A 19,843-nucleotide genomic window follows, 5' to 3' on the forward strand; every position below is an offset into this window, starting at 1 on the left:
GGCGATACGATTCGTATATCATAGGTCACGATACGATGCGATACGATATTTCCTGATATTAAAGTATACGGCAATCATTGCAATTTTGTTTTAATGTATGACTTGAAAAGCAACTAATCTGTAAATGTGTACACTTTCATGAGAACATTATGTTTGAAATATATTTCATTGGCATATTTTACACTCAAAACATTGGCTTTAACATGCCATGTGCCAACAATTTAAAATAAAAAAAAATAACATACAATCTGCCTGTGGCTTTTAAACCAACTTTGACTTTAGTGCAACATGACTTTAGTGCATCTTGTGCCTAGAACAACAAATAAATGCAGAAAGTTAGTACTTTCTTTTTAGATTTTATTGAAAAAACACAAGCTGGTCAACATGCCGAGGTTTCAGCACTTCTTTGTGCAGTTACAATGTCTCTCGCAGTGGAAAAGACTTTCCTGGCTAAATAAAGGTAAAAATAAATAAATAAATTGAAAAAAATCGATATGGATGCATTTTGAATCGATCCGAGAATTGCACAACGTAATATCGCGATATATCACCAAATTGCTATTTTTTCAACACCCCTAGTATTTAAGGGCAAGGAAGGAAAAAAGAAACAACAAACAAACTAGGCAAGGAAAGGCAGGCTCTAACAACAATCTAACAACAATTGTTTTTCAGAAAAAAATCCATAAAATGTTTTAGTTGGCTAAAATCCTACTTTGTACAATAATGTAACTAAAGCACACCCAAAAAACTAAGATGGGATCAATTCAAATGTGTGTGTCTTGGAAAGGCCAGTTATAACCTTTTGACTTTAAGGGCCTGTACTACGAAGCTGGATTTCCTCTTAACACGCTAACTTCAAGGATTTATTCCAGGTGTTCCGCACTATGATGCTGGCTACAGTCTTATTGGGCTAAATCACCGTGGTAACTTAGGTTGAACAACTAACCTAGTCGGCAGTAGGTTTTGTTCTGGAGCTTCCTGCCTGCATTCTTTCCTTCCTCTTTTTTCTGCAGCAACAGTGTTGTTTTTGGTCTGAGTTGTGGATTTTAATTCTTATATTTTTAAAGAATTGTTCCTCAATTGTGACATACATTTCTATAAACAGTTTCTCTGTGATTATGATCACCCCTGTCACAGGAGGGCCCACTAACAGAGATATATCCCGGATATACTTATCCAGCTTTGTAGTACAGGCCCTAAAGGTGCAGTCTACAATTTTGGAAACTTAGTGAGACCTTGTCTAAGCTCCACCCCCTCCTCCCTCTTGGCTATACTCCCGTCGGGGGTCCTTCCAAAGCCACACCCCCGCACAAGCTTAAAGGCACTGAGCATCTTCACAGTACAACAAACTCCTCTTGTCAGTGAGGCATGAGTACACAATAAAGCGTGTATGAGTGTGGACACATCGAAGTGCATCCTATCTGCGTTCTGTTGGCTAAGCAAATCTGCAATTTATTACAATAATCCTGCGCGTCAGGATGAATGAATCATATGTTGATGCCACCGTGCACCAAGTTTTGTTCGACTGTAGCACCCTGATCAACAATCTGTGCACTGGCACTGACGTCATGTGTATCACGTCATGTGTGGCACTATAATGAGGCACCAAAATCTTTGTTCTGATTTGTTTCATTTACTACAGTTCACATCGAAACCGGTGCCATACTCATACCGGGTTTTGGTATCCAACCCTTCTCATTTGTGCTTGATATTTCCTGGGAGCGATGTCACGTAATGAGTGGGCATGCAAGAGAAGAGAGGGACAGAGGGGGACGTGGGCAGGGTGAGACGTGAAGGCATCTGATTGGTTCTTTCAATTCGAACTGAATGGCAGAAAATTGTCAGAGTTTTTACAGGATTCAAACTGATACAGAGGTTGGAATCTTGTCGCTTCTTTTTCTGAATACAGCCTTTGATACAGTGGATCGTCATCTACTGCTGCAGAGGCTGGAAAGTGTTTTTGGGATTAAAGAAACAGCGCTGGGTTGGTTTAAATCCTACCTATCAGACAGAACTCACTTTGTTCATGTTAATAATCTATCCTCAGCACACGCCAGAGTTAATCATGGAGTTCCACAAGGTTCAGTTCTGGGACCATTATTCTTTACATTATATATGCTTCCACTAGGTAACAGATCAGATAACATAATATAAATTTCCATTGCTATGCAGATGATACACAGCTTTATCTCTCAATGAAATCAGATGAAACTCATCAGTTATTAAAACTCCAGGCTTGTCTTAAAGACATCACATCCTGGATGAGTCACAACTTTCTCCTTCTTAATCAGGATAAAACAGAAGTGATTTTATTTGGTCCAAAACACCTCAGAGATAAATTATCGGAGCAAATAGTGTCTCTGGACGGCATTACTGTGTCACCCAGCACCACAGTAAAAAACTTAGGCGTTATCTTTGATACTGACTTGTCCTTTAAATCTCATATTAAACAAATCACAAGGACAGCCTTCTTCCACCTCCGTAACATCTAAAATCAGGAATATCTTGGGCCAGAGTGATGCTGAAAAATTAATCCATGCATTTGTTTCATCTAGACTAGATTATTGTAACTCCCTACTGTCAGGATGTCCTAGTAACTCACTAAACAGTCTCCAGTTAATTCAGAATGCTGCAGCTAGAATATTAACAGGTACTAACAGGAGAGAGCATATTTCTCCAGTATTGGCTTCTCTTCATTTTCTTCCTGTAAAATCTAGAATAGAGTTTAAAATTCTCCTGTTAGCATACAAAGTTCTACATGATCAAGCTCCTGTGTACTTTAAAGACCTGTTAGTGCCCTATCGTCCAGGCAGATCACTTCGCTCTCAGTCTACTGGTCTCCTGGAAGTTCCTAAAGTATCCAGAAGTAGAACAGGAGGCAGATCAATCAGTTACCAGGCTCCTCACCTTTGGAACCAGCTCCCAGTCTTAATACGGGAGGCTGCTACTCTCTCCACCTTTAAAAGTTAACTCAAAACCTACTTATTTGCTAAAGCATATACCGTATAATAGCATTAACCTAAACACTAGGAAAAAAAGCTCTAAACTTAAAAATAGGAACTAAGAACTAAGATTATATAATAGAACACCAACATTACATTTAAACACATCCAATGGGCTGCAATGAGATGTTTTGTCCAGGGACAGGGTTGTGCCAGGTTGTAGACAACCCCCCACTTCTGTTCCTTGTTGCATACCCATAATACTGCTCACAATGCTTCACACCATTTACACTGATATCCACCCCAAATATATATATATATATATATTTCCTGCAGTCTGTGCCTTCTCCTCGCCCTCCGCTCTCTTTTCTGTTTCAGGTGTCTTGATGCTGGAGATAACGGTTCCTGATCGATGGCTCACGAGACAACTAATCTGGGACACTTGGATGGACTATCCTTCTATCCTATACTGTTTGTCCCTCTGTTCACTAACCCCAACCAGTCGAAGCGGATGGCTGCCACCTCTGAACCTGGTTCCGCTGGAGATTTCTTCCTATAAAAAAGAGGGAGTTTTTTCTTCCCACTGTCGTTAAATGCTTGTTCATGTAGATCTTGTTGGGTTCTTTCTTCTTTTTTACTATGGACTTTATATGTTGTTCAGCGCTTTGAGATGACTTTATTGTATTGTGCGCTATATAAATACAGTTGAATTGAATTGAATAAAGTATTAGATGGAAGGACCATTTCACCTAGAAAAACAAAAAAGTATTTCTGAACAGGATTGCAGCCTATACCTTTAATTTAGTTTGTTCTAGAACAATTTAACCTCACTTAGCCTGGAGATTACTACTATTCTCCCAAAACATATAGATATTTATTCTTCATCTGACCCATTTATTCTGGTTCAGGGTTGTATGGGGGTGCCAATCTCCAGCTCTGAACAGGTGCAAAGCAGGGGAACACCCTGGGCAGGGAACCAGTTCATTGTAGGGTAAACACAAACAAAAGGAGAATTGCTCATACAGGCAACATAGAGATTCCAATTAACCAGAGTACCGCAGAAAGATTCAACCCCAAACGTCCACCCCATAACCCCAGACGTGCTAAATACTATCGCGCTGTTCAACACAAATGTAGAAAATGCATATTTTATCAGCTCCATTACTGATAAACTATGCTCAGTTGATTTGCATAAACCTCTTTGCTGCACATGTTCAAAACAATACAACAGGAAACATTTATTCATTCAAACATTGACTAAGCTGTTTTTAATACAACAATTCTAATCTTATCTATAGTATATTTACATGTAAATTACTTCACAATAACTTTCCTCTGAAAAATGTGCCCTTCTGGTGTTAGCAGGTTTTCCTTTTTTAGACAACTCTGAATTCCACACTACGCTTCACTGCAAGGAAAGCCAAACACGCCTGATGGCCTCCCTCAGGCTATGTAGCAGCTGAGCATCCCTGTTTACTCTTCCAAGTGTTTCTGCATTCTTAAAGAGAAAGCTGGGGATTTCAATAATCACTAATAGAAAAAAGTAAAACTTAGATCATTGTGTAATTTTATCAGGGACTGGACAGTTCCTGGTATCATAAAAATATTGGAAGAATGGTGAGTGTTGGGTTTATTTTAAGGTTTATCTTCACAAGCTCATTGGAGACCCTCTTAAAAGAGGTGAGAAGTAAGAAACTGTCCCATATCACACTAGGTAATGATACTTTTAATTTATTCACAATTCCCAGATTAAAGATATGCATGTGGCTCATTAGCATAACTAGTGTGATAGTATGTAGTATTTATGAGGCTTGTATTACGTGTATTTGGTCTTTACAAAGAGTAAACAGACTTTGAATTACACATTGCTAAAGTTGCCTAAAAGCATTTCACTTTGTTATTCACTGTCACCATCTCACCAACAGCTTTCATTTAAGCTACTGGAAACAATGAGGGTTCATTTGTCCCATCGCAAGATTCTTTCACAAAGGCGCATAGACTATTGGGAATTGAACCGCAAACCTCTCAACCAACCACTGCATCACCTGTGCCAGCCGTTTTTTTTTTTTTATCCTATTTTCCTTTTTTAGCTCTCTCCACAGATCTTTAGAAACTTTCCACAACAGAACCAGGACAGACATGATAAAAGTTGTCTGTCTGCCCGTGTGAGTGTCTGTTTGTGTCTTGGTGGGAGGGAGGGAGGGGGGGGTTGGAGGTTGGGGTGTGTGGGTGGGTTGAAATGCCAGTTAATCCTTTTTCATTTAGCAGCATAGTGTCATTGACTGTCATTGACAACACAGGGAGAATCCCTCATTGCAGCCTCGTGCTGTTCCCCTGGTGGCTGATGTACACAACCACACTAACAGTAACAACAATAGCATCAAGCTGCTCTGACTCCCTGAGCCTGACAAGCCACTGCAGGGCATTACCCCTGACAAGGTGACTTCTGCTGCTGTACATTTGTGTGTGTGTGTGTGTGTGTTTACTGTTTAGCAAAGCATATTACCAGAGGTGAAAGTTATGGATTACACATACTTGCATTACTGCTATTGAGTTGCTTTTATGGGTACTTGTACTTTTTTTGAGTATATTTCTAAATAAGTAGTTTTAATTGTAGTTAAGTACGTTTCAAAAAAGTTAGGTTGTTTATTACATTACTACACCCAACCGTTAATGATTAAATTATATATTTTCTCGTTTTAAAATGATCAACGGACATTGTGAAACTACAAAAAATGAAATGATCAAACAACGATCAAATGCATCACATTCAATTCATAGCAGACCAACCAGATTAAACGTAGTTAAGAGTTCATAAATGTAGCTATACTTAGAGCATGATAATTTTTTTTTATTATTTTGAACTGAATTCATTGGTGTTATTCTATAAAAATTATCATTTTATTCTATACAGATGCCTTTGTGGAAAAGGTTAGGATAAAGTTCCAATTGTGCAAGATCTCATTTCTTCCTTTTTAAGTTTAGGTTTACTGTATGCTTTGAGTATTGCTTAATTGAGCTACTTTTTACTTGTACTTGAGTATTTTATTTATGACTTGTACTTGAGGACAATTTCACTCAAGTAACAGTACTTCTACTTGAGTAGAATATATCAGTACTCTTTACACCTCTACATATTACACCATATGTTTATACACAAGTTGTACAAGGCAAACAATCCTCTTTCTTTTTTCTCGTTCTTATGAGAAAACAAATGCCTGTATATTGTGAGTCATAAAAAAGCTTCAGTGCAAATAGACCTTTGCAATTTTATTAACCATTTCTTTTAAGAGGTTTACTTTTTAAAGTTAGCTGCCTTTGTGGCCACAAGTGGAGAAAAGAGACTGGAGATCATTTGAAGGATAATGGAAAAGGTAAAGTGGTTGGGGAAATACAGAAGCAGACACGTTCTCTCCCTTCTATCAGTAGCAGCAGTCCAATATTGTCAGTCCACTGCAGTAACATCGTCCCATCACTATTTACCCTCCTTTCCTACTCGACCTCAACTAAACCGCAACCTGAAGTTTGGCTCGCAGATGATTCCACCTGGCCTCGGGCGATCCCAAACTGCCCCACAGACCTTACCTCTGGCCCCTTTGCCTTACCTCATGCCTATGAATTCCAGCCTGGATCAGACCTCCTGATACAAACTGTTCCACCTCAAGGCATGAACCCACACCTATCCTTGCCTCTTAAACTATGTGCTTATTAGATATGGTTATTGTTACCTGGAATAAAGTCTGAAAGAAAACCAAAATTAATGTCCATCAATCATGGCCGGCCCTAGAGCTAGAGCTTCTACTTTGTAACTGAAAGGAGGTTTCTTCCTCAAGATGATTAGATTTCATTCATGAGAGTTACAGTATATTTGCCAGTTTATAGACCAACAAGCCCTTTTAATGTATTACCATATCCTTAAAGGGCCAATACAATCAATAACAGGCTGCATTCACTTTCTGGCAGCTGGTCACTTTTTGGCACCACACCGGCTCTGCCAGCTACCCATCCATTTTCTGACCCACTTGCTCCTTTTACTCAAGTTTTATGGCTGCAACTCCGATTTTTTAACCCCAAGCAATATATTTTCACAGTTATACCTTTTGAGATCAATAAAAGTCTTAAATAAACCCTCTGCCGCACTGCTTGCTTGGATTAAAATGTGCTGTGTTTAGTCTCTCCAAATGTTGGTTTGACATTACATGTTTACCTTGTGTGTGCAAGAACTTGAACAAAGATGTTTGACATTTGACTTTACACGCAACCCAACATCCAAGCGTGTCCATATAAAGGTCACAATTAATCAAATATCATCCCATTTGTAGCAACTCTTCATCCTAACGATAGCTAGATGTACAAGTAAAAGAAAATAATAAAGAAGTTACACATATAAAGGTAAATATGATGTTAAAAGATGATGATATGATTTTTTTTAATTGTGAAACATTTGAGACAAGTGACACTTACAAAGTAAATAATTTCAACCAATTGGGGAATTTTCTTTTCTTTTTTTGTTATAAATATTCAGCTTTACCATTACCATTTTCTTGAGTATGGCACAATCTGAAGCCATGACTAAAGGGATTTAATGAACATAACAAGAATTGCATTGGCAGGATTTTCATTGGTTAACCCAAATAAGTTTAAAATTAGTTCTCCAGTCATCTCTGTGGAAATATTTTCGGAAGTCATCAGGTTTACCATTTTTAAACAGATAATTATGTTTTTTTTTCTATAAGCTGATAATAAGACAACCAGAAGCATTAAAACCAAAGGTTTTGATTTATTTTCAAATAATAATGATAAGAATACATCGGTTTATATAGCACTTTTCAAAAATAACTCAAAAATGCTTTACATGAAGCAGCAAGAATGGAGGAGATGATTTTAATTCAAGTCAATTTACTTGAGTTTAAAACACAGCAGTAAATGTTGCTGAGCGGGTAGTTTATCATTCTTTGGGTTAAAGCTGTTTCATAGGCAAATAATAATTTAGGGCAGGACAATTAAACACTATGTGGGCGGTTTTTGAATTTCTCACAGTTTTTAAGATACAATTTAATAACAGATGTAATCTTATAATAAAAGTAAGAAAGGTCTGCATGCGTGCTAGCGTGCGTGTGTGTGTGTGTGTGTGTGTGTGTGTGCGCGTGTCTGTTCGACCTGAAACTTTGTCAACGGCTTCCGTGTGTGCATCCGATATTTTGGAGTAATTTGACAACAGAAATACACAAAAATATACAAAAAGGCTCAAAAACACACAAAATGACTCCAAAAAACATATATTACAGAAAAATACACCAAACGACAACAAAAATATGAAATTGATACTAAACTAAGTATTTATTCAAAATATACACAAAATGACAACAGAAATGCACAAAACTACACCAAAAAAGATACAAAAATACATAAAATGACTCCAGAATCACACTAAAAAACAATAATTATACAAAAAATGCCCAAAAAGATAACAGAAAGATACAAAAATAATAATACACATAATGACTCAAAAAACATACATTACAGAAAAATACAACAAACAAAAAAATATATTAAAATGAGTAAAAAAAACAAACAAAAAACACATTTATTATGTGCATGTCCCATAGAATTAAACCAGGGAAATCACTATTTTACTTTGCACCCACAAACAAACCCCTTAACTACAGAGTACATAGTATGTACACGTCTTTGTAAATCCAACCTTCAAACACATACTTATTTGGCCATAATTAACAACTCTACTTAAGCTCCCACTATATGAATACATACTTCCACTGTACTAGTAGTATTAAATTATTTTTAGTAGATATATATTTTTGATTTACATTTTTATAGTCATATTCTGGCACTTTGCATGTATAGAATAAAGGCATATTTTAATTCAAATAACCTTTCCCTGTTAACAAGAAAAAAACCTTTTTCAGAATCTTACTCAGCAAAGCGTCAGTTGGCCTCGACCATTGTATAAGATGGCTGATAAAAGAAAAGGGTTGAATACCATCTTGTTTGCTTTCTCAGAAATAGAATTACCACTGGTAGAAAAATAACATGATCTACCTGTTTCATTACGTACCACTTACCCAATGCTGTGTCATGGCATGAGAACCTGTTCAGACAGAGTCATGCTAACGCCGCTATCGCTAACCTGTTAGCAGAATCATTGCTCCATGAAGAAATTCAATCTTGCTAGAACTTAAAACTCTTGGATACCTAATCTGTGGATGTCTGGGCTAATCTGTACAGTTCAAATTGGCAAAAACAACAACATAACACAACAAAATTTACAGTTTATGCCAAATGCTACGACGCTAACTAACACTGAGGCTATTCATATTAGCTGTTTTGTAAGTTTGATTTTCATTAATACATCCAAAAGGGAGTGGGAAGATGTATTGTACCGTATGCCTACTCTATGAATAGAAAATATTCTATACTTTTTAACAATAACTATTTTCATCTTGTATCTTGTTTCATTAGATAATGCTAGGAGTGGAAGGAGAGAAAAACAGCCAACAGTCTCTCCCAGCACTCATTTAGATCCATGTTACTAAAAATGTCAAATGAAGTGGCATGTTTAGCAACTTAACTGTTTCATCTCAACATTTCAGTCAGTCTCCAATATTGTCATTTATGCACCCACATGCTGAAGCATATCATACACCCTATTGACACAGCTGCTCCCAATCAGTGATTATGCCCCGCCCTCATTACCTGCAGGAAAAGAAATGGAAAACAGGCACGTCACAAATATCACATGGATGGCCGTCGCTGCCACTTGGCTTGGTTGAGCAAGAAAACATATCATCATGGAGGTAAAACTATAAACAGGCAAATATCAAAACAGTGGATGCAGCCCTTTAAATAATGTATCTCTGTTTATGAGAACTAAAACTTGCTTTACTTGTACAATATCCAAACTGTACCTTAAAATAACCTTTAAACTTACAGTATACCTCACATATTTAATGTAAAATGTAATTTAACCATTGACAAACAACAAAAAAAGTTAGCCATGCACCTTCAAAATGACCAAAGTACATTAATAATCCTCTTGATTGGAAAGCAACATTTCCCCTCTTGTGAATTAATCTAAACTTTACTCTTTTGCAGCCAGATTTTTGATAGGTTGATGAATCCCCTGAGCTTTATTGTCTACTTAGTTAATTAAGAAATGACCACTGTTGTTCAGATTGGTGTGACCAGTAAATCCTCCATGGATTCTATAGGATTTCAGCTAATTTTACAAATCATTAGTTTTGGCTTTTAACTTCAGGCAGATGCAAAGGACAAAGTATGAATATTGTTTTTAGGACATAACCCCACTTTACCTTTAAACAGAGGTTTGTTGGAAATTCCTCTACAATGTTATATACTACTATGGAAAATAATGAAAAAAGTCAACAAAACACAAGAAATTAGAAAATATACTTTTTATATAATTTTGTAGATTCTTACTAACTTTATGCCTTAATAACTTTATGAAGTGCAAAACACTTTTATAAATGATTGCAACGCTTTTACAAATGCCACAACAAATTTACAATTTTGAAAACAAATCTAAAAAAAAAAATACAAATACAATTTTTTTTTTTTTTTTTTACAAATGAGCTCGATTTACAAAGGCACATTGTAATTGTAAAAGTGTTTCCATATTTGTTAATTTCTTTTGCCCTTTTGCAAAAGTCATTTGTAAAAGTGTTGCAGTCATTTGTTAATGTGTTACAGTCATTTGTAAAGATGTTACAGTCATTTGTTAATGTGTTGCGGTCATTTGTTAATGTGTTACGGTCATTTGTTAATGTGTTACGGTCATTTGTTAATGTGTTGCGGTCATTTGTTAATGTGTTACGGTAATTTGTTAATGTGTTACGGTCATTTGTTAATGTGTTACGGTCATTTGTTAATGTGTTACGGTCATTTGTTAATGTGTTACGGTCATTTGTTAATGTGTTGCGGTCATTTGTTAATGTATTGCGGTCATTTGTTAATGTGTTGCGGTCATTTGTAAAGATGTTACAGTCATTTGTTAATGTGTTACAGTCATTTGTAAAGATGTTACAGTCATTTGTTAATGTGTTACGGTCATTTGTTAATGTGTTACGGTCATTTGTTAATGTGTTACGGTCATTTGTTAATGTGTTACGGTCATTTGTTAATGTGTTACGGTCATTTGTTAATGTGTTGCGGTCATTTGTTAATGTGTTACGGTCATTTGTTAATGTGTTACGGTCATTTGTTAATGTGTTACGGTCATTTGTTAATGTGTTGCGGTCATTTGTTAATGTGTTGCGGTCATTTGTTAATGTGTTGCGGTCATTCGTAAATGTGTTGCGGTCATTTGTAAATGTGTTTTGCACTTCTCAGCCACCGTAGTTTAAGGTTAGAAGTCTTACTTTGAAAAGTTGCGGTGAAAAGCAGCTTACAGACCCTCAGCGTCGAAAATGAATGCCATGGGGGTACCCCGTACGTCGAATAATGACGCTAATGGGTTGTTCCGGAACGTCAATATGTGACCAGTTGGGAGTGAGACTGGGTTGGTGTTTTCAACAGCTATTTTTGAAAAATTTAATTTAGATGGTTGATTTTTGGGTCGTGATTTAATGACCGTGGCAAAATGTGGGTCCCAGGGTGAGACCAGTTGAGAACCCCTGGTCTAGTGTCTACATTCCTTGAATTTGAAACGTGTCTTAAATAATGGCATAAGATCTCCAAAGTTCTGTTGTTTTAGTAGTGAGTGACCTCCATGCAGATCAAGACAACTCAATGCTTTAAATCAGCTTTATTTATTTAGCTTAAAAAAAAAATGTATATATATATATTAAAGCTTTTTTTATATCATTATTTAACAGAACATAATTAGCGTTCATAAAGTCAGTAGCTCATCAAACCCAATGGCTATTTTATTGTCAATTCATTACCTTGTCGAATTTTGACTAGTTTCTATACTTTGGACAACTATTGATGGACACTCATCACAGCAGAATATGAACACCAAACAAGAGCTGCAGGGTTGGATTTACACTGACCCTGTCATCTCACTGTCCTAATTTAGTCCTTGTCAAACTTATCACAAATCTTTTCAGACTAGACAGCTTCAACCACATCACCTTTAAGGACAACAGTATTGACTTGCTGCCTAATAATGTTCATAAAAAAAAAAAGGATGCTGTGAAAAAGTGATAAACAGTGTCATTTACATCACATCTCACTGTTAATAACGCTCTGGCTGATTTCACTAATAAACATGTTTTATTCCCATATTAGCAAAGTAAGGAGTTTCTGCAGAACAGTGTGTTATTTTGTAACAGTGATTGCTCCCTCACGCAAATAACCTCACCTATGTGTGTGTGTGTGTGTTTGCCAGTGGTGCTGACTCACCTGTCCGCCTTTTGAACTTCATGTTCCTCAATAAGTGGGAGAAGTGCAGACCAGATGATGTGTGTGTGTGCACATACAGATAAGTGAAACACAGATCCACATGTACTTCATAAACGTTATTATTTTTATTTTGTCTTTTATTTGAATCCTTATATACATGGCATAATTTGTGCTTTTTCTTCCTTCATCAAGATTAAAAACATTAAAGAAAACCATCAGAACATGACGTTTTAAACCAATATTGAGTTGTTCTTTCTTTGTTTTCAGCTTGATGCACCAGGAGGTCTACAGAACAAGAAGATATGGTGAGGAAACGAGAGCAAAACCAAATTCATTAACGGATGGATTGATACGCCGAGTGTTCAGAGATACTTTGAGAGATGGTCCACTGAGAGTGGTGAGGATGCTGAGATTACAATGTGCTTTTACCAATGGTAGTAAAGGCACACGTGTATCACTTTCACCTAAAAGGATACATCAGTGCCTTATTTTTTTCAGTTCCAACATGTACAGCCAAATTAGTTAACATTATCCTCAAGATGCTTTGAATTTTCAATGCGAGGTTGGGTTCAAAGAGGAATTCCCCACTAAAAGCCTTTCTAATGTTGATATAACGTCAAAAAGTAACCCTTGAAAAATGCAGTTAAGATAATTGAATCATCTTCTTGTTAACTGAAATTCTAGAAGGGGCCAGAGTGGAGATGAAAATTAAGTTAAATCATATGTGTTTAAAGAGGATGAAAGCATAAAAATAATCATGAAGAAGATATCGTGTTATGTGCACCAGTTTAGAAAGTATCAGTAAGCAAAAACAAAATGCAAGGAATCCAAGCTGAAAATCAAAAAGGTTTACCTGCAAGAAAAATATGAAAAATATATCCCAGATAGCCTTTAAAACATCTTATTTGTTCTTAATAATTCAATACATTGTGTGCCAAAATGTGCATACAAATCATAAATATTAATATTGAAAACTGTTTATTGTTATTTTTAGATTCTAATGTTTTGAAGACAAAATACTTAAAAAGGGACATTTAAAGGTGAATTAATTTCCTTCTTCCCAGTTCTGGAGAGCCACTGTGCTGCTTTTTCATGTCTTTCCACATTAAAGTGATAAGTAGCTTATCATTAGGTACATATGTGGGACCTGCGGCTCTCCGGCACCAGAACTGTAGAACTCTGCACTAGAACAGGTCAAAAATTGGCATTATTTATAGGTCTCTATGCCTCAATTTAGTATCTGGCCCTTTTTGAGAAAGATTATTAACAATTTTGTGCTGTATGAAAAAACGAATTTAATCCTTTTGTAATTGAGAGGCGTTGAAATGAGAGGGAGAAATACTGGAGAAGAAGAAACTCAAAAAGTGAAACAAAAAGATTGAGCACAATGTACCAAAAAGTCTTTTAATGACAGTGACTGAATCGGAGAAGCAAAGGGTTGGTGGGAAAGGAAGAAGTTCATGCAAAAAATATGAGGCTGACAGAGAGAAGATACGATACTAAGACGTCTTATAACGGGGCTAAAAGGCTCTGTCCATCAGCAGACTACTGCCTCTGCCTCACATAGAAGCTTAGGCCCCACGTCTTACATTCTGCGTCTTTTTCTATCGCTAATAAACAAGGAAGTGAAATTTTTGAATTTTTTTAGACAACATTACCTGCAAGAATATCCAGAAAGATTTTTTTTTTTTTTCTCAAGCTGTCCAGATTCAGGAAGACAGATGAAAAACTATTTCTCCCCTAAACTATTCTAAGTTGAAGAAAATGAAGTCAGAGTTAGCATTTCTCACCAGTTCAATACAGAACGGTACAAAGACTAAACAAAACACCTAGATCATGTCGAAATGACTTGTTGCAGGAACAAAACAAATAAACAAAATAAAGATTCAGAGTGATAGGAGAGCAAGATCTTATGGAAAACAAGAAAGTAAGAAAATGTTTCAAAAAACTGAAAATACATGAGGGAAATAAACTGGTAGATAAATGGTTTAAGTACAATCGTGACACGCCATAGCAAATCCAGGAACAAGTCGGCATGATAGAAACGGAGAAAAGCACAAAAATGTTTGTTTTCTGAGAAAATAGTGGTGCCCGATCTTGTTAGATCTCGGAATCTAAGCCTGGTTAGTAGTTGGATGGGAGACCACTGAGGTGCCACAGTGGGGGACAGTCGCCCCAGTGGTATCTGTCATTGTATCCTTGGGCAAGACACTTCACCCACATTGCCTAGTATGAATGTAGTGTGTGAGTGAATGTTGGTGGCGGTCGGGGGGGCGGATAGTGCTCGATGGCAGCCTCACTTCCGTCAGTCTGCCCCAGGGCAGCTGTCGCTACAATAGTAGCTTACCACCACTAAGTGTGGAATGAAAGAATAATCCCTTAATTCTGTAAAGCGGCTTTGAGTTACAAAAAAGCGCTATATAAAATTTATTTATTATTATTATAACAAACCAATTGTCTTTTGTTATCCACACACTCTTGTTTTTGGCCAATAAACTACATGTTGCAGTAAAACACATTCTGTACATACTGTACATACAGTAAGCATCTATTCTGATTATGAGTCTGACACTGCTTCATGAAGTGTGTGTGCAGCACTGGAGTTGCTTTGTCGCTTTCTTGTCCTCCTTACCTTTTCTCTACACATTAATTATCCACTGAAGTGGATAATTCATTGATATTTTCCTACCGCTGCATTACATTGAGTCACAAATAACTTGTCTGATAAAGGATGTAAGAGCAGAATTTAGCTGCTAAATGTAAAACTGTTTGTGAACACCCAAGCTGTGCTTCGATTCAACTCTATGAATATTAATTGTGGCTGTTAAGTGCATTGAAATGGTTGAAATAGCTATTGACAATCATTTCTATGGGGTTGGGTTAATGCAAAGTAATTCAATTGGACCATTTTTGGTTTGCCCTTCAGCTGGCTGCTGCAGCGGTGACAAATCCTTGAGAATCTTTCTGGCCAGTTTTCTTTGTTTTTATATATATATATATATATATATATATATATATATATATATATATATATGATACCATTGGAAAGATTAGAATCTGTAATTAACTCAAAATTCCCCCTGGCCGACATGTTCCTGCTTTTCTCATGGCGCGTCACAATTGTTTGTATTAGTTTCCCTAATAAAGGTGGAGAGGATGCCTCTGTAACTATTGGTTGCAGATTAACGCAGAGGGGTCACATGTCAAGGTTTTGGAAGAAGGAGTTTAGGAGAAGGAGGGGAAAGGCCTTTCTGGTATAAATTGGTCCGTTAGCTAGCCTCAGCTTCCCACAAGATAATAGCTCTGTCTGAGTTTTTATTTTGCCACACGTTGGATAAAAACACCTTTCCCATGAGTGTTTGTTTGTCAGCTCACACTGTGCTAGGAGTCCATGTCCACGTTGTATTTTGCAGTCCATGCTAACAAATGTTCATACAAACAGGAGCACATTGGCGCAAAAATCTTCTTCCTGAAGCAAGTTTCCGAGAAGGATTCTTATGACTCAGAGGAACATGGCAACGAGTTAAAAAGAAATAGTTTCTCAACCAATGAGAGTTCCTGATTGAGACTGATCATCAGTGGTTTCAACTTCAAAGCTGCCAGCTAACATTGGCTTTTGTGTCCTGTCAAGTCATTCATCATTTTGAGTAGCCATGGTCACTGACCAATCCAGATTTGGTAAGACAGCAGGCAAAAGACTAGGCTTAACTCTGTGTGGATAGCAGGCATTAGTCACCCAAGAACCAGTCCATGTTGATTTGGTCTGTTAGCAGTCTCGAGCTTCTTGCCAGGCTGTAATTCACTATATTTGATCGGTCAATGAAGATTATCCTCATTCCGTGTTGATTCAGCCTGCGCTGGCATGGATTCTCCACCAAACCGTAATCCATGTGTGTTGGCTAGCATCAGCTTTAAAATCCTTAGTCCGTATGTTTGTTGTCTGTCAACTTCCCATTTTCAGCTCCAGAGACAGAAATTACTGGTGGTTTGGCAGGTGGAGCCTTTCTCAGCCGGGGAAAGGTACAGCTTGCCGTTGGCACAAGCACAAAGCTCATACACAGTCTGTTTGGTGTAGGTGGTGCCTGCCGGCGCCCCCTCCAGGGGGTCCACAGCACTACCAAGTGGAATGTTACCCAGCCGTATCGTGTTGGCGTCTAGTAAAATCTGCAGACAAAAGAAAAGAAAATCACTTAAAAATCATTGGTTATGGTGTGTCCATTTTTGGTTAATCTTGTAAAACTAAATGTGGGAAAAGTAGATTAACTACAAAAAAATCTAACAAAATGGGAAAAAGGGCTGAATTGGGATTGAAAACAGTATTGTTCGTGAAGAAGAACTGGACAACACAATAAATAAAATGTATACCCTTGATGCAAATGGACTTCCTACCAGACGAGAACAAAAGAGACAGAAATGGAATTTGTTTTTGTGTTATGGTGATGGTGAAAGAGGGTGAGAAAGAGAACGAGGGAAAAAAGGAAGACAATTGAGGGTAAAATGGTGGAAGAGAGGGATACAATGCATTTCATTTTGGATTAAAAAAATTGAAAATGAAAATGTATATTGATAATGAGCAGTTGCATTAGTGTTACTGTATATTCAACAAAATAAAGTGTATGCTAAGCAAATAAAAAAAAAAAAAATCTGAGAAAAGCACAAAGCAACCACGACCAAAACATTTTGTTTTTAATTATTTATGAAATAAACATACTTTATAAACAGTAGTTTTTGGTATTATGAGTTGAAGTTTCTTTTCCAGTTGTATTTGATTTTGCTTCTGTTGAGCTAGTTTTTTTTTGCAATTTTTTGCATTTTCTTCCTCAGTTTGGCCTTTTTGTCATGTTAAGTTGGCATTAAACGATTGCTAAATAACATTTGTGATCTAAGTCAATCACTCAGAAGGTAATCAATATCAATAGGTAAATGACCTTGTAGGATGGAGGCCTTTTTGGTAATATGTATTTTTCAAATTCATTAATGCTTTAGAAAATCCTGAATTCCTAATTTTCCAATATAATTTCACTTTAATGTGTTCAGTAGAAAACACCTTCTCTTGGTCATATGTTTTCACATGAGAACTAACACACATATGCAGCTTTAATTCCACCTAGGCAACTGCGTTCATCTACCTGTAGCGTCGTGGCAGCTAAATATCCACATGCTGTTTCTACCAGTTTGTTCTATTCCTCAACCGCTCCTGATCCTCAACTTTCTCTGCTCTCAATTGATCATTATTCAATAATTCAGTCGTCATTGACTGTTTCACTTGATAATGTATTTACTCTTCAAGGAAGCTGTGATTTAGAAAAAAAAAATCCTTTCCATTCTAGCACATTCCCACACACCCCGAGGCTGTCATTTCTGCCGACATCTGTATTCCCATTATTCATGTTCTTCATTGAAGGAATGAGAAAGGATGAAGTCTAAATATGCAAGGGAAAGAGCAATGAGTGAAGAAAGTCAGTAAAGAAAAAGAAGTGAGTTAAAATCTAATGAATGCAAAGGTGCAGGGTGACAGAGGGAAAATGTCAACAACGCAGCTGTTAGACTGGGTCATATCCAGAAAGAGGAGATTGGCTGAATGTTAACAAGGATACAAAGAAAATAATAATGATGAGCACATTTTTTTTTTACTGATGATTTTAGGAGAAGGGTTGACGTTATATACTGAGTTCACATTTTTTTGAAAAGGGAAAAAAGACAAACCAAGAGTTGTAAAACTAACCATGCTTTCATTGGTATTCAACTCTGGACATACTTACAACGTAGACTGGTTGAGACCTTTTCAACTCAATAGGAACATTAAAAATAAAGAACAAACCATAACAATCTCGTGAGTAGTAGATCGTGTGGATTTTGTCCTCGACAATATGTCTGACGTTTATTTAGAGGAGATGAGACACAATCGAACATGTGGAGTTAATATTCTTTCAATTGATTTAGGTGTTTTCATTTGCTCTTTTTTCTGTTCTTGCTGTTTTGTACTACTCTCACATGTTTAAAATCAAGTCCACATTCATTCAAATCTTATGCTACTGTAGTCTAAATCTGGGAGTCAGACCACCCACTCAAACAGTCCCATTCACTCCTATGTGTAAATGATCCGGAAATACATGTTTTTGATGGTGGGAGGAAAACCGGACAGAAAAAACCCACACAGGCAAACTCCACACACAGTGTCGACCATTAGATTTGAACCCCCAACCTTCTTGCTTTTCAGAGAATCATTTTTGCATTTCGTCATTTGAAGTCACGATAATGAAACAGTGATTTGTTTAATAGACTGCTAGCTAATCTTACATGCTTTATTAATATTTTGACTTTAACACGGAAGCCACTCACATAAAACTTAAAAATCTGCAAAAAAATATTTGGTTATCCTCTTAGTGCATGAGAAATATTAAAACCATACATGTGAAACAATATTTCATCATCGGTGAGGCGAGTTTTGTAGAGCAACCTCATTACAGTGCCATGCCCGTTGGTTTTAATGAAGCATAGTAGGAAATGAAGGAAGACGCTTTAGGAGCCGGTGAAAAATGAACATTTGAATTTCTCTTTCTGTGTCAGGCCAAGGGGAGATGCAGCAATACATCTTTAAATGTCAAGGTTCACTTTTAACAGGTCTGTAGTGCATAGCTGTCATCTTCCCTTTGGATCCCCAATAAACTGCTATAGCTTTATTATAACCTGAAAGGCGGCGTTGCTCATTTATGATTGTCGACATAACCCCAATGTAATTATAACAGCTTGTGTGCTGCAGAAGCAGGAAACCTAACGTGAACAATGCAGAGGGAACAGAAAGAGGAAGAGAAGAATAAAATGAAAGTTAGAGATGGATGGCAGATGAGTAGTAGCCTATGAAGGAAACAATCACATGACAATAAGTGTAAGAGAGGAGATGTGGTTAACGGGAGAGATGTATGATGGGACATGGAACGGGGCCTTGGGGAAGGAAAGAGAAAGTCGTGCATTATAACCAATGATTGGATTAGCGCTGACATTCAGCCTAAATGAAAGTGTCTGTACGTATTAGGTCTGCTCGCTGGACTAACACTGTCACCGACTTAATGTGGTGTGTGCCTAAAGACAGATGCACCTGTGCACAGGTGGTATGGCTTTTCAGGTAAACTTGGATAAATACTTATTTTCATTTATGTGCTCCAACGGAAAGTGTGCCAATGAACCCTAATAACACACTGCATAATGGAAGTTACTGGTAGGGTGCATTCGGGTTGACCTGGTCTTTTTTTTGTTTCACAAAGAGTTTTCTTCTGGACTAGTTCCTTTGTGTTTCATATAAAGTTGAACTTCATTTAGTGTGTAAATAAATTGTATAGATGAATCTTTGCAGGTATATCCAGGTAGACTTAATTTGGTATTTTGCTAAGTGAAAATCAAACGTTACTCTAGAATAGACATGGGAAACTGGTATAGGAGCCAAATGGTGTCCTTGGACTAATTTTGTGTGGGCCCCCAAAAGTACAAAAGATATAGCCCTAAAATATGCACCAAAGTAT

The 19,843-nt window shown here is 37.0% G+C and overlaps 1 protein-coding gene across 4 annotated transcripts in view; it reads right to left on the reverse strand.

The window, feature by feature from the left end:
- Positions 1-15,322: 15,322 nt before the first annotated feature.
- sgcz (sarcoglycan zeta) overlaps positions 15,323-19,843 on the reverse strand; it is a 372,407-nt gene continuing 367,886 nt past the window's right edge. For all 4 annotated transcript variants that reach the window (XM_028456492.1, XM_028456482.1, XM_028456496.1 and 1 more), the window contains one exon: positions 15,323-16,487. In XM_028456492.1, the coding sequence (XP_028312293.1) occupies positions 16,281-16,487 (207 nt within the window). In that variant the 3' untranslated portion in view covers positions 15,323-16,280. The remainder of the gene's footprint in view (positions 16,488-19,843) is intronic.

This window comes from Gouania willdenowi, chromosome 1, assembly GCF_900634775.1.
Source record: "Gouania willdenowi chromosome 1, fGouWil2.1, whole genome shotgun sequence".
NCBI lineage: Eukaryota > Metazoa > Chordata > Actinopteri > Blenniiformes > Gobiesocidae > Gouania > Gouania willdenowi.